The sequence below is a fragment of the Mastigoproctus giganteus genome, chromosome 9, assembly GCF_048544385.1.
Source record: "Mastigoproctus giganteus isolate SK-2022 chromosome 9, ASM4854438v1, whole genome shotgun sequence".
Taxonomy (NCBI): Eukaryota; Metazoa; Arthropoda; class Arachnida; order Uropygi; family Thelyphonidae; genus Mastigoproctus; species Mastigoproctus giganteus.
In genome coordinates, this window is record NC_143583.1 from 199,492,198 (window position 1) to 199,508,746 (window position 16,549).

At 36.5% G+C, this 16,549-nt stretch overlaps 1 protein-coding gene across 2 annotated transcripts in view; it reads left to right on the forward strand.

The window, feature by feature from the left end:
- The window catches only part of cyp33 (peptidylprolyl isomerase cyclophilin-33), a 183,883-nt gene that overhangs the window by 79,113 nt on the left and 88,221 nt on the right, over window positions 1–16,549 (forward strand). For both annotated transcript variants that reach the window (XM_090381682.1, XM_090381683.1), the window contains one exon: window positions 1,425–1,531. In XM_090381682.1, the coding sequence (XP_090237808.1) occupies window positions 1,425–1,531 (107 nt within the window). The remainder of the gene's footprint in view (window positions 1–1,424; window positions 1,532–16,549) is intronic.

Below are 16,549 nucleotides of genomic sequence, written 5' to 3' on the forward strand. Positions count from 1 at the left end.
TCCTGGTATCTATTGAATAGCTTCTCATTGCAGACTCCGGAATGAGACTTTTGGAAAGTTCTCTAACCACGTGGCTTTCAGATTTGTCCAATCTCAGCCCAGTAGAACACTTGTGGGACATCATGATGGGACATTCAGTACCTGGATCTAGTAGCATCAAACATCTAGAGCATGGTTGGCATGGTTACCGTACCTGTGGAATCAGTTTATGATGTATCAGAGCAGAGCTGCATGCTGAGTGTGGTGCTTCAACCATTAGCATGCAGGTATTTCTAATATAAATCTATCTCAACGTATAACCATATTTACATAATATTCTGATTGTAACATAAATATTCTGCATATTTATAAAGCATACAATAAAGCTTTGATCAGTGTGGCAATAGTGAGGGAGAGGTTAACAGCAGAGCATTGATATTATGTAAAATATTATCATTTATGGAAATATTATCAGAGGGAGGGAGGGAGGGAGAGAGGGGGGGAGAGAGAGAGAGAGAGAGAGAGAGAGAGAGAGAGAGAGAGAGAGAGAGAGAGAGAGAGAGAGAGAATCTTTAAACAAAAAATATATTTTAATTAATTTCAACTGTTTCCATGTGGAATAATTGTTATTTAATATTTAGCAGCCTATTAAAGTTGTAAAAGTGGAAGCCACTTATTAAACTCTCGTATTCTGACACATGTATATGCATAACAGATCCATAATTTAGGGAAAGCTTTACAGTATTTAATAGGTGGATTCGACAGATTTTTACACTGTCTTCAGATTAATCATTTACAGTTTCTTCAGTCTGTTACAGATGGTTAGCATAATACAAAGAAAAATGGTTTTGAATATTGCTAGTTAAAATTGTATTATCATTAATGGTAATTGTGATAATGCAATAAATAATTTATTCTCTAATTTATTCTTTTTGTTTGTCTTAAGGTGTAAGAATAGAGCATTTTTTGTTGGGATAAACATAATAGAAACAAATCCATATCATCCTTCCATGAATTAGTTTCTGTTATGTTTATCTCAACAAAAAGCAACAAAAAAAGTAGTCTTACATAATCTAAATAACAGTTTGTATGTTTTCACATTTAACAGTTTTCGTTAGCTTCAATACTACTTAAAAGTATTTTATTGGAAACAACAATAATAGTCTTTTTTATTGGAAACAATAATAATATCCTTTTAATTAGAAATAATAATAATGATAGCCATTTTTTATTGGAAATAATAACAGCAATCTTTTTTTACTGGAAACTACGCAGTACTATTCTAGCATTAGTATTAGTATCAGCCAAATGGCACAAGGAAGACCTAGGCTTTTGCTGAACTAGCAAAAAAAAAAAAAAAAAAAAAAAAAAATTGTAAATCGTCATTAAAACATGTTGTAGCAATTATGCTGATACTGTTCATAATATTTAATTTCTGTTGGTAGTCTGGGCCGATGATAGTTGGCTTAAGGAGCATGCTGGTGAAACATTGGAAACAAATGAAGAAGAAGAAACAGAAGGTGGTAACAAGAGGTCAGCAGAGGATGTAGAGGTATAAAAATTTTCAGCATTGAAAAAATATAAAATAAACAACTAATTAAAATAACGTTTATTATTGCCACTTCAGTAGAGAAATCAAATTTTCTTTGTCTATTTCTTTGTCCTAAGATTTGCGACAGTGATTACAGCCGAATTTTATAACTGGATTGTCTTCCTGGCCAGCATATTGTGTGGAAGTATAAACTGAAGTTAACAGTTTCTGTTAGTATACAGGGTGTCTCAAAAATATTGGTACAAGCGTTTAGGGGAGGTAGGTAACATCTAAAGGAATGTGAATCGCATAGGAACCCATAACCGGAAACGTCACGGGAAAGTAGTAGCAGAGGCACAAGAAGCAGAAATGACACAAGACAGTAATTAGTGGCAAACATTTATTTGACATAATATTAACAATGGAGTACGAGATGGATGCATTTCATGATGTTACAACAGATGCTCGAAGGTTCCACCATGAGACGCGATGCATGCATGACACCGACGCAGCATGGATTGGTAGACATGGTCGAACACACCTGGAGTTTCTTTGACAGTAGCAGCAGCGCAGACGAGTCTCGCCACAAGATCCATTTCCGTCTCCACAAGCGATTCATACACGATAGATTTGAGAGCCCCCACAGAAAGAAATGAAGGCTCGATAAATCAAGTGAGCGTGGGGGCCAGGCATCGGGTCCACCGCGGCCAATCCATTGATGCCCAATACGCCTGTTCAAATGGTCATGAACACACCTTCCATGATGGGCAGGTGCTTCGTCATGTTGAAACCAAATGTTGCATCTCACATTTGCTGGAACATCGTCAAGTAACCCTGGTAGAACTTGTTCAAGAAAGATCCGATATTTAGCGGAGTTCGTGCGGGATGGTAACAGGTATGGGCCGACCAAGCAGTTACCGACCATACCTGTCCATACATTTATTGTGAAGCGATGTTGTGCCGCATGGGGACGCACACGATATGGGTTGTTGTGAGCCCACACATGAGCATTGTGCTGATTGAATAAGCCTTCCCGAGTGAAATAAGCCTCATCCGTGAACAAAACATAGGCTGGAAAATTCAAGTCTTGAACACTTTCTTGGAGAAACCACTGCACAAAAGCCACACGTGCAGGATGATCTTGGGGGAGCAGTAACTGAACCCTTTGGAGATGAAAGGGGTGTAAGGAATCGTCGTGCCAGACACGCTGTACACTTCAATGAGACACTCCTAATGCAGAGACAACGGTACGTGTGTTTGTAGTAGGATTATTCTGGACGGCATTAAACACTTTTTTTCATGGCAGGAGTTCGTGTCGAACTTGGTCTGCTTGCACTACTCCTGTTACCTTTAAATGACCAATAATCGCACAAATTTTGATGCACACGCGCAAACAAACGGTGGTCCGGCACATGTCTGTCTAGGAACGTTCTCCATAAATTCATTGAGCGGCTCGTCCATTGCCCTCTGCTAATCCATACACTAGGTGAATGTCTGCCAGGTCACGGTTCATATATTGATGCATGCTCTTCGTGCGGCGAATACCGCGCCGTCTACCGACTTACGGTGACATTTCCGGTTATGGGTTCCTATGCGATTCACATTCCTTTAGATGTTACCTACCTCCCCTAAACGTTTGTACCAATATTTTTGAGACACCCTGTAGACCTCATACACAGTGGAAAGGATATTATAATTTTAGAATTTTTGCAGCACGAGGTTACATCTTCCTCCCTTCCCTCCACGAGAGTGCACATGAGTTCAGACAATTGTAATGCTAGAAATCAGTTTTGGAAGAATTAATCTTGAATTGGAATATACTCAGCCTTTCTTTTTTAATTACAGTAGAATTTCATAAGTCTGCATTCTTGGGGCATAGTACGTGCCAGTTTTTTTTTAGTTTTGCACATAGTCTAAGTATTCTGTACTCAGCAAGCTAAGATGAGCCAACAGAATAATTAAATGCAGTTACATGATCAGAGACAAAATTTGAACTTAGTTTGATGTGAACCCAGGGAGAGCTTTCAATTGCATAATGAAATTTTTTTTTTGCTAACTTGATAATCAAAAAATATTGCTGGAAATTACATTTTAATATTTTTATTAGATAATATAGCAGCTCTGATTCCTAATCCTTACAGAGTGACAGCCACCAGCACTAAGTCAAAATGTGAACCTGTGCTGCTGGATTGATCTATTAAGTAATAACTAAGGAATAAAGGTTGTATATGATTCCCATCTGCAGTATGAATACTATACAATGTAATATAATATAATACAATAGACTGTCGAAATAATGGAACATTCAAGCTAACGGCACATTGAGATCAGATGTTCACATATAGCACAGATGCAGCGCCGGGAAGGAAAAAAAAAATTCATCACATGATTGCTGTATTTGTTTACATTTGCCATTTTGAAAGTGAATTCTGTACTGATATCAAAGATTATACTGCTGTTTTACATTTATTTTAAAAGAAAAGAACAATATTAAAGCTTAGCAGTGCTTTTTTGTGGCGGTACACAACGGTACAGTGTACCGGCACCTTTATTAACAGTGACGTGTGACATTTGGATGCAGTGCACTTCGAAATTTGTAATATTCCATAAATTTTTTTCACATGTACTATTCAAATGAGCTTAAAATTATTTAACTAAATTTACATTTTTCACTGTCTATTGTTAAGATATTTTCTATGTAAAACTATAATTCAAAATTACTCAGTCGGACCTCTGTTTAATTATTTTGAATTCCCCTTGGAAGTTACATTTAAAATAGTTTCCATTGAGCGAGAAAATTTTCGTATAGCGAACGGATTAGGAGAGAATTAACTCGGTACGCACTGTTTGCATTTCTCGCTTTTAGGCAATTTAGGCAGTTAGTGCTGCTGCACGAATTAAGAGAGCTGAAGGGATTACCATTCTACAACTAAGTGGTACCTGGTAAAAACTATCCGACCACCCATCCCACATTCGGAGAAGTCCTGCTAGTCTGTAGTGAGCAGATCAAGGTGTATTCCCAATGGGCTCTGGTCCACCTTCTACTGCAGTGGTGTCCAAACATTTCCTGTACAGGGGCCATATTCAAAAAAATTCAAAGTTAGATTTCTTTAGTGTATTACATTTGCCATTTCTTTGCATGTAAAAGTAAAATTGAAAATATTTGAAAATTTTATTAAGTACAATACACAATTACATTTACTGAACAAAAACATTTAATGAGAATTTTTTTGATAATTAACAAAATTTAAAATGCTGTTTTAGTTCACTTTCCTCGCGGGCTGGAGGTTGGACACCACTGTGAATCAACTGCAAGTGCCCCGTTCGAGAACTAGGGGAGAGTGATTTTCTTTTACCCCAACAAATAATCATCTGTTGTTTTGCAGAAGTGCGTTATCCACAATTTTCCATAAATTTTCCCCATCTCTGTTTACATGGTCATAGTATCTGAATAGCCGAATGACACTGACATTTTGGACAGTTTAAAAAAAAAAAAAATCCAAATTTAAGAACTAGTGACAATACCGATGATGATAGAAGAAAAACGAGGACAACGAAGGCATTAAACCTTCTAAGCATGAATTGTTGGCATTTGGTGAAAATGAAGTTAGAAAATTGTTAATTAGGTTACAGTTAAATGCAATTTGTGGATACCTAATTGAAAAGATGGTTTCTGAAGAATCGAAGAATTTGATGGACTCTCTGAGTATGATACCAATTTCATCGAGTGAATGGTAACGAGGATTTTCACAAATGAATCTGATTGTCAGCCCAACCAGAGCTTCGTTGATGACAAAAACAGTTTCTTCACTACTGTTTCTTAAAATTGTATGCCCACTGCTGACCCGCTTCGATCCAGCAAAATATGTCGATTCGTGGCTGCTTCGGAAATGTCATTCAACAACCGACACACACAAAGAGGAAGAAAAGAAGTCGGCATAGGGTGTCGGATGAAAACTTAATAAAAATTTGGAATATTCTACAAAAACTTTATTATAAAATTATTTTTAGTTATGTTATTTATTTTTACTTATTATTTTTAGGGGCCCTAGTGTAACGAAGGACCCTTAAAATGTCACTCGGATGTCTGCCTGTCTGTCCGTCTGTCACAGCATTGTATATCTGGAACCACTCAACCTAATTGACTAGAAATTTTGCATGGGTTTGCACATCAAGTGGGCCAACATAACACTATATTGATCATTGTTGGAAAAAATCTGTCTGAGAATTGAAGGGGAGTTAAAATGTGGGGGGATAAAAATGTTGTTGACAGCCTATAGCTACACAGTTAGAAAGAGCTCAATGAGTATGTTTAAAATATAATTTTAAAATATTTTTAAAATTAAAAATGGTGGCGCCAGACAGGAAAATGTGAGTAATTTTCGTTTCCCCCCACACTATTTCCGTCGCTAATGGAGCTAAAAAAATTAAAAAATCAGATTAGCTATGCGTTATTCGATGCTTATCAAGGAAAAACTATTCCGATTGAAATCTATCATTTACTTTTTGTGTTAAAATTAAAAAAACAAAATTTTATTGCACTTCGATAGCGTGCTTCTTTGTACTAAGTAACTCTCCTTTTGGTGACAAAAAGGTTTCTAAATAGTTAGTTAATAATTCTATAAAGGTCATTTATAAATTTTGCAGAGAGAAGTATTTTTTAACAGTTTTCAAAGCTGCAGTTGTCCCGGCAAGGAGGTACTCAGAGAGCCAGTGTTGAGGCGGCGGTGGTGGAGAAGCGCCTGTGCGGAGTCTTGCACGGCCCTCACCTGCCAGTCGCTTCTCCCCCAAGACTTTAATCGCTTCTCCAGGAAGAAGTTGGAGTCGCTTCTCCCACCCTTGTCATTCACAGCAACTGGAAAAACTGAAATAGACAACATTTTCACTATTTCCTAAGTTTTAGGCCAAGCCAGGGTACTAGAAACTTTTTTTCATTTACCAAAAAGCTCTCTATTTGAGATACTACAATAACGACCATTCATGTCATCCCGAGTGCCCGGCACTCAGTAGTTGACCGATTTATTTACTTATTTTATTCACATTTTACTTATTTTTCTGTATATACTTAAATAATTAATTTATACCTAATAAACTGTGTTAATATACTAAATTTGTTCTTATTCCAAAAACATTACTACAAAAGTAACAATATCAGGAAAAAAAAATTTTTAGAGTACTTTTCATATCCTTTTAATTTTCAATTTTTCCTGATAGCAAAGAATGAGTACCGGCACCTATTTTTTTTACAAAAAAAGCACTGAAGCTTAGTGACAAACTTGATATGATCCAAATTACACATTATGGTCACTCGATAATTTCTTACATATACGCATGTGTGTTGTGTCTGTATGTTACATGAGTTCTCTGGTCGATTTGCCTGTTTTGCTCGATGAAAACCCCCCAGAAACTTGGGGGAGTTAGCAAGGAAAACCTTGCTATCATCTACGCTCAAGACTAACTAACTCAGCCACGGAGTGAAAAAAGTCTGTAAAAGTTCCTTGTGTCATTGACGGGATTCAAACCTGTGCCTTTTCCACCTGGTGTGGGGAGGATGGTGACAATACCACTGTACTACCCAGACTAAACTTGACATAATAAATAAAATAGAATGGGGTGTAAGCAGGAGTATATTAATGGCAGAATATAACATTGGATTGTCAACATGTTTATGTTTTGATGTTCAGTTAATAAAATTTCATTCTTAATATTTTATTTCTTATTTAGCCTCATTATTTCTGCATTAAATACATTAAAAATAAAACTTTCTAGATAAAAAAATTTAAATAACTGCACCTTAAATCCCCAAAGGTGCTGTTATTCTGAAAGTCTATTGTATGTGAGGTATAAATTGTACAGTGAGATTTCAGCAAACACATTGCCTTAAAAACTAAATACAGGTGTCCCCCACTTTATGTGGCTTCAGTCTGTGCGAATTTGCTTTTATCTGACTGACCTCTTTCTTCAAAGTATCCTCTTTATGTAAAAAAAAAGTTTGTTTTTATGTGATGTGTGGTGGTAGAGTGAATTCCCGCCAAACACCCAGAAGTTGCTAAGATGCACAAACAATAGATGTGCTTTTTCCCACCAAAGCCCGCTCAAACACATCACTCTGCTTTCAGCCATGCTTGCCACTGTGGTTTGTGGGTCTATGCTACTTGTGTGTCAGGTTTATTATTAACATCTGTTCTTGCTATAGCTACCACTATTATTATGAAGTCAAAAATGGCCATCAACATCTTCTCCAACCCCTGCACCCCAAATAAAAAGATAAAGGACCTTCTTAACATTGGAAACAAGTTTGGAATGTTGGAAAAATTTCAAACTTTCTGGAAATTTTTGGAAAAATTTCAAAATTGGAAAAAGTAGTTTTGTCAGGGAAAATTGTGAAGGCCATAATCAGCCGGAGAGTGATTGATTGTTGGAACAAACTTCTGTCTGGTTTTGTGGAAGTGGGTAGTTTGAATGAATGAATTTAAGAAAGAATTAGACAAATTAAACATCACTGCATGATTTTTGATGTTTGTAAATTAATAGCTATTTTTAACTCAGTTTTTTATTCTGATTTCAGAAACGTTATTCATTTTTTCTATCATGTACTGTTTTCTCACAAATCACTTAAGTTGATGTTATGAGTTGTATTATTGAATGTATCAAGTTAGAAGTAAATGCTGGGAATTTGTAAACTAAAATTTCACATGTTGGCAGCACTGCCTTCACTCATTTGTTTCTTGACCTTGAGAGCTCCATACAGCAGTGTTTATTAGTGTGGGCTCATTTTATTTTTAGGTTATTGTGTCAGGCTTGTGCTGAAAAGTGATTAACTTGTCTTCACACAAGTGTTTGAACAATCCACATGTATTTTGTTATATTTGTATAAGTTATGTAGTCCTCAAGCAAAGACAAGATATTACAGAATTTGTAAAAAATGTATATTGTGCTTATTTTGGAGTAAAACTTGGTGACCAAGATTAACAATGGGTTCCACATAAAGTTTGTCGAACCTGTATTGAAGCATCGAGATTTTGGGAAAATGGTAAAAAGAAGGCTATGCCATTTGCACTTCCCATGATATGGCAGGGGCCTGTGAACCACTGCGATGATCGTTACTTTTGCTTAGTTAATATGGAGGGATACAATGCAAAGAGGAAGGGAATTGTGTATCTCAATATTCCATCTGCCATTAAACCAGTCCCACATGGAGATAACCTGCCAGTTCCATGCCCTCCACTTATATTGAGAATGTAGCAGCAGAGAGTGCTGAAAGTGAAGCTTCTGAAAATGAAACTGAAGTCTACATACTTGGAGCCCTCAACTGTTTTTACAGCATGAACTCAATGATCTGGCAAGAGAGTTAAATTCACCAAATGCATCTGCAGAACACCTTGGTTTTAGACTTAAGTAAAAAAATCTAGCACATGGGGTGTTTTTTCTCTTAGTACAGACATCGAGAACGAAGCCCTAATTTTTTTGAAGGTGATTCTTTGGATTTTTGGAGTAATATAAATGACTTAAAGAACTATTTAGAAATTAACTACAATCCCACACAGCGAAGACTTCTTATTGACTCATCAAAGAGGAGTCTCAAAGGCATGTTGCTCCACAATGGAAATAAATATGAGACGGTTCCAGTAGCTTATTTTGTGCATTTGAAAGAAACATGAGAACTCAAAGAAGTTGTTGACAAAATATTAAGTATGAAGAACATGCTTGGTCTGTGCTGACTTTAAAGTGATAGGCATGTTACTTGTATAGCAATCTGGCTACACAAAAATGCCATGCTCTTTATAAACTGCTCTCCTTTCAAATCAAATTGGGTTTAATGAAACAATTTGTGAATTCTTTACCCCAGGAAGGTCCCTTCTTTGACTGTCTTTGTACTGAATTCCCACTGATTACCCCCAAGAGATGCTAAAACAGGGTATTTTTGTTGGACCTCAAATTTGCAAACTGATGAGGGACAGATTTTGAGAGAACTATGAATAAAAGAGAAAAACAGGCATGGATTAGCTTCAGGTTTGTTGTTGAGAACTTCTTAAGGAACGACAAGGATCCACACTACAAGAATATACATTGACTTCTTACTTTAAAATATGCAAATTTAAAATAATGCTCGGCAACCATATTTATGGAAAATGCCACAAGAGGAGTACATACTCAAAACAGATATTCAACCTTGATGAAACAGGTTTATATTGGAAAAAAATGCCTGATCGCACTTATATTTCCATTGCTGAAAAGACTGCGCCTGACTGTGAAAGATTGGCTAACACTTCTGTCTGGTGTTAATATGGAGGGTCATAAACTGAAATGTGTGTGTGCTTGCGTTTACCACTATGAAAGCCCTTGTGCTCTTAGAGGTTGCAATAGGTTGTACATGCCTGTGTACTGGTACTCAAACCCTAAAGGTTGGATGACTGCTGTTATTTTCAGATGTTATCTTGGATCTCAGTTATGACCAGAATTGGAAGTGCAAGGCAGTAGGAATTCTGTTCAAAATTCTTGTGAATTCTGTTCACAAGCCATCTGCCCAGTATTGTTGATGTCTGTTCCAATATCAATATTGTTTTTTTCCTGGAAAATACAACTTTAGTACTGCAACCTATGGACCAACATGAGATTAAATCTTTTAAGGCTCACTGTTTAAAGCACATTGTGGATGATCTAATTGACAAGACCTAATTGGGTCTTGTTGGACTTCTGCAGTTATAATAATCTAATTGAGACTTTTGCAGTTATAGCCTTTTTATATATAACTTATGAATAGATGGATCTTTTGCAAAGGTGCTAGAGTGGGTTGATTGGCTGAGGCCAGTTGTTTACTGGCTAGTCAGGCCAATCTCCTCAGCCTTCTAATCATGAGTTTGGGATGTAGTGCTGCTGTTGTGTATACCTGGCTGTCATTTTCTCCTAATGTGAAGAAAATGATGGCCAAGTATGCACAGGTAGGCTTTTTATGATCACAGGCCAGGTAATCATAAAAGCCTATGCAGTGGTGGTCCAGCTACAGGATATTCAAAAAAATCCAGCTTATTAGTTAGATTCTTGGTATATTTCTTAGCAGCTGGAGTGGAGCTACTGTGGTAACTACTGATGTTTGTGGTGGAATGTAAGACAAAGGTAGTGTGTACTCTCTGGTCCATATGTTTTGTGTTTCTGGTCTATATATTAGGAGGTAGAAACAGTGGTTTTTGCAAATTGTGTGAAAAGCATTGTCTCTAAAATCACATCAGGTTTAAACCTCTAGGTTCCCAAACTCGGCCTGATTGACATGCTCCTTCAATCTTGAGAGGAGCTTATAGTACAACGGTGGGCATATGCGGCTCTCAGAGCTGCATGCGGCTCTTCGTTGAGTTCAGTGCGGCTCCCATTGAAAATTTAAATCCGTTTTTTTTATTATTATTATTTCAGAACTTTTTTCAATGAATCTTGTTAAATTAACTAAGTAACTAATATTTTGTTATACGGATTTTATGTTATGTTTATTTTTTTTTTATGTCTAGATATTTTGCTATTTTTATTTTGATTATAAATAAATCTGCGCTCATTTACACTGCTGGCACCATCAGCCGACTTGTGCAACACTACACCGGGAGTGGGTAGAAAATGTGACCAAACCTCCCATAAGAGTTTCAATTTCAAACTTTGGAATTAAATTTATTTAAATTTTTTGATAACATGACCTCAGAAAATATCAAAAAACGAAAATACGAACAAGAAAATAGAAATTTTCAAGAAGAATGGGTAGAAAATTTTGCTTTTATTGACAATAATGGAAAGTCATTGTGTCTTATTTGTAAAGTTACAATTGCAAAATACAAAGTAAGTAATTTACGTCGACATTACGAAGGAAGTCATCCCCACTTTTCAACTCAATATCCACTCAATTCAAAATTGCGAACAGAGAAACTTAAGTCCTTGCAATCTGGTCTTCATAAGCAACAAGGACTCTTGTCTTCTTTTAGTCGCGAAGATGACAGAGCAAACGAAGCTAGTTTTTTGATAGCTTGGAATATTGCTCGTGCCAAACGTCCATATGGAGAAGGAGAATTTATTGAAAGAAACTTGGAAGAAGTGGTTAAAGTTTTGGATCCAGATAATACAAAACTGCATAAATTGATCGCACAGGTTCCTATGTCACGCCGTACAACTGAGCGTTGTATTGGTGCAATTAATAAAAATGTTGAAAATAGTTTGATGTGTGATTTGAAAAATTGTACAGCATTTAGTTTAGCTCTCGACGAGTCTACAGACATTCAGGACGTTCCACAATTGGCCGTTTTTGTCCGCTATGTATCTGCAGACGTAAATGTTAGACCTAGTAGCTCTTATCGAAACAACTCGTGGTATAGATGTTAGAAATGCGCTTGATGAAGTGATGAACAGGTTTGAATTGCCTCGTGATAAACTTGTAAGTGTTGCGACTGACGGAGCGCCTGCAATGATAGGGTAAAACCAAGGTCTCATTGGTCTTTTAAACAACAATCCTAAAATTCCACGTTTCGTACCTCTTCACTGCATAATTCACCGCGAGCATCTCATAGCGAAGTACTTCAAATACGGAATTGTGTGGAACATTGTTTTGCAAATTGTGAATTTAGTTAGAAAAAATGCCAAAACACATTGTCAATTTAAGAACTTTTTAGAAGAGTTGCGAGTGAATGACGAAACAGATGAATTGCCCAATGATTTATCCCTATGGTGTGTTGTAAGATGGCTGTCAACTTACAATGTTTTGGGCCGTTTTGTGGAACTCCTAAATCCCATCATAACATTTACAAAAAAAAAAAAAAAAAATACCCAGAATTAGAAAATGAAACTTGGCTTTCTGACTTAATGTTCCTTACTGACATTATAGAATATTTGCAAACACTTAATTTGGCTTTACAAGGAAAGGAAAAAATTATTATTGATTTGTCACAAACTGTATTTAGTTTTGAAGCTAAACTTCGGCTTTTTGTGTACGATCTTAAGAACAAAATATTTAATCATTTTCCACGAGTAAAAGCAAATATAATTAATATCAAAGAAGAAAAGTTAGACGAATACAAAGAAAAATTGGAAGAATTGCAAGCAGATTTCAAACATAGGTTTGAAGATTTGAAATCACATTTGCATATTTTGTGAACCCATTTATTTGTGATATTATTGAAGATGGATTTCCAATTTCTGATATAATACTTGTTGAAAAAGTGGCTGGGGAATTGGAGTTATTAGAGATGAAAGAGGATCAGGCATTGCAAATGCAGCACAAATCTACTTCTGTAATTGAATTTTGGAAACTCTTGCCAGAATCAAAATATCCACATTTAAAGAAAACTGCAGCGGTCTAATTTCAATTTTTGGTACAACATATTGCTGTGAATCTTTGTATTCCACAATGAAGTTTGTGAAGTCGAAATATCGTTCACAGTTGACCAATCATCATCTCACTGAATTGTTGCGAACAGCTTTAACAAATTTTACGCCAAATGTCGGCGCCTCCGTAACCAGGTGGGCAGGAGCAGCAGTGCGTAGTACACGCTTCTTGATTAGACCGGGGTTCGAGCCCGTCACCACCAAATACTGAGGATGCGGAAAGGTCAGGGAATAACCACCGCAAATGTTCGGAGCAATATGGCCTTAGTTGCTAATGCTTCTAAATAATAACAACAACGCCAAATTTCAAAAATTTGACCAAAGGTCTTCGTTAAATGTTATACTTTTAATTAATGCATTTTTATTATTAAAATTTTGAAATAATTATTTTGTATTTTCTTTCTCTTAATTATATTTTCTTATATATGTATACACTTAAGACATGTATAATATGTAATCATATTAATTAAATTAAATTAAATTTGAATTTGTGTATTTAATACTATGTAACTATGGTGTGGCTCTTTATAATATATGAAAAACCGGAATGCGGCTCTCATTGACCTCATGCGTGCCCACCCCTGTTATAGTATATATGACTGGCCAATTTAGCATCTTCCATTTAGCATGGTAATAGAATTGTCAGAGTGCTGGATTTAGACATTAGAAAAAGGAGGGATTAGTTGTTCTCCATGTAGGACGTGGAGAAAAGTGCCCATTTCAGCAACCACTTGTGATGAGAATTCTGAATATGGGTTGGAGAGAAAAGGATTTGCAGAAATGTATATATCATGATAGTTTTAATTTTGAAAGTTAATATTAGTAATGGTGTAATCTAGACCAGAGTTGTTAAACACATGGCCCGCAACACTCCCGGGCAGCCCGAACCAGATTAAAATTTAATTGGGAACTATTCAACAAAAGAATAAAAATACAATAAAACATGGATAATATTTCATTTTAAAACTAAAAATCATAAAATTCTCTTTTGACCTTGGTTTGCGCATGCCCTTTAAGTAGGCGAGGCAGCACATACCCCTCTCTGACTGCTGTTCCTCTCACAGCATGTTCTGTTGTAAGGTTTTGAAACGATTTTGGGTACTATGCCAAGAAATCAAAATGTTTTTAGAAATGAATGGAGAGTCACCAGAAAACTTGATGATAAGAACTGGTTTCAGGATTTGGCTTTTGTTGTAGATATTACTAGGCATAAGAACTGGTTTCAGGATTTGGCTTTTGTTGTAGATATTACTAGGCATTTAAATGAATTGAACTTAAAACTTCAGGGTCAAAATCAGGTTGTAACATTTATGTATGCCAAGAAATCAAAATGTTTTTAGAAATGAATGGAGAGTCACCAGAAAACTTGATGATAAGAACTGGTTTCAGGATTTGGCTTTTGTTGTAGATATTACTAGGCATAAGAACTGGTTTCAGGATTTGGCTTTTGTTGTAGATATTACTAGGCATTTAAATGAATTGAACTTAAAACTTCAGGGTCAAAATCAGGTTGTAACATTTATGTACGACTATGTTAAAGCTTTTAAGATAAAACTGACTTTTTATTATTAACTGACTATTTATTATTTTGACATATCAAGCTTAATGTCCAAGTTTGCAGACGATACAAAAGGTTGGCAGGGTTGTCAAGGACACTACTGACACTATGCTGCTGCAACAGGATCTGGAAAGGTTGAGCAGATGGGCTGAGAGGTGGCAAATGAAGTTTAACATTGACAAATGTAAAGTACTACACATGGGAAACAGCAACCCCAGAGCAACGTATCAACTCTGTGGTACTACACTGACAGTGGTAGAGAATGAAAGGGACTTGGGGGTGGTTGTGCAGGCAGATATGAAGTTCTCTGAGCAGTGCAGACGGGCTGCAAGAGTAGCTCATGGAGTATTGTCAATGATATACAGGAATTTTTCCAGCAGGGATAAGGAGGTGATTATTCCCTTGTATAAGGCAATGGTCAGGCCACACCTAGAGTACTGTATACAGGTCTGGAGGCCTCATTTCAAGAAGGATGTAGAGCTGCTGGAACGAGTACAGAGAAGGGCAACAAGATTAGTGAATGGAACAAAGGGGGTGCTCTTACGAAGAAAGGCTTAAGTTTTGCAAATTACAATGTCTGGAGACTAGGCACCAGCGAGGTGATCTGATAGAGGTGTATAAAGCCTTGAATGGTTTGAGCATGCTCTAGCTCAGAATAATCACCTGAGAGGGCATAAATTCAAATTGAGGAAAGACAGATGTAGGATAGACGTGCGGAAATTTGCCTTTAGCCAGCAGGTGGTTGGTTGGTGGAACAGACTTCCATCCCTTGTAGTGGAGGTTGATAGCTAAATAAGTTTAAGGCTCAGCTGGACAGGTATTTTGAACGAACAGAGGGGTGAAGTGGAAGTGGGGTTTTTTTTTTTTTTTTTTTGGCTGATGCTGCATAAGCTTGCTTTCTTGCATCAAATGCCTCTACTAATGCTAATGCTAACTGAGCTGTTCAAGAGTCATGGACGTCGAACTACAGATTATTACTACTAGCCATATAGTGCAAAGAAGCCTGAGGCTTATGCTGCACCACCTAAAAGAAAATTTGTTTGAAAATATTGATGAAACTCAAGAAGTTGCTCTTGAAATTTCTAGGCTTTTGAATCATGTTTAGCACGAAGGTCTAAATAAGCTTCCATCTTATGGCTTGCTTTGCTTTTTTTTTTTTGCAATTGGGTAGCCGGTTGTCTTTCAGACTGCTTCTTTCTTGTGACAGTAGCTGGATCTCTATCTTCTCAACTAATGTGGATGTTACCCAAAGTTCAGTTCTTTCTCCTACTTGTTTCCTCTTGCACATTAATTTCCACTAACTGGTAATCTTATTCATAGTTTTGCCAATAATAGCATATTGCATACCCCCTTCCAGTTTAAGAAACTTTGCTCTGCACAAACTGCTTCAACAACCTCGAGTGTCCACTGCTGATCCCTTAAATGCCAGTCTCTAGGTAATTCTTCTGTAGGACAAAGAAAGATGAGTTAAATTCAGCCCTTCTAAAATTCAGTTCTTTGTATATTTCTGCAAATAATGGTTGCTTCGTGCTTCTGTTCTAACCTTTGATAACACTCAGATTTTTAGACCAAATCACACGTCTATATTGACTTTTACCTCTAATCGCTCATGGTATAAGCACATTACAAATATTGTTTCCTCTGCATGAAAAAAAAATTGGGTTTTCTTTTTTTCTCAGCATTACTTTATCTCTAACCAGTTACTAATCCCATAGAAATCTGCCCCACTACGGAATATTGTTTCCACATCTGGTGTAGTACTCCTGAAACATATCTAAAGTTCCTGTATTTATTCCAAAAGAGGGTAGTTGAGTTAATTTATGACCCTTGTTTTGCATATCTCTCTCTCTCTCTGTCACATAGACATATTTTCTGATGCATGCCTTTTCTGTAAACATTTTCACAGGCACCATTCTTCCGAATTGGCTTCTGTAATTCCATCGTTCTTTCCAACCACCCTGAACACAAGCCTCAACAAGTCCAACTGTGAGCTCGCAGGACTAACTTTTTCTCTTCCATATTTATCTCTTATATATCTGTTCTTTAGAGCAACCTTAGTTTGCATCTGTTTTCTGAAATTAGAGTAGAGAAATTCAAGTTATGTCAGTCAACAAGTATTTTCTCTC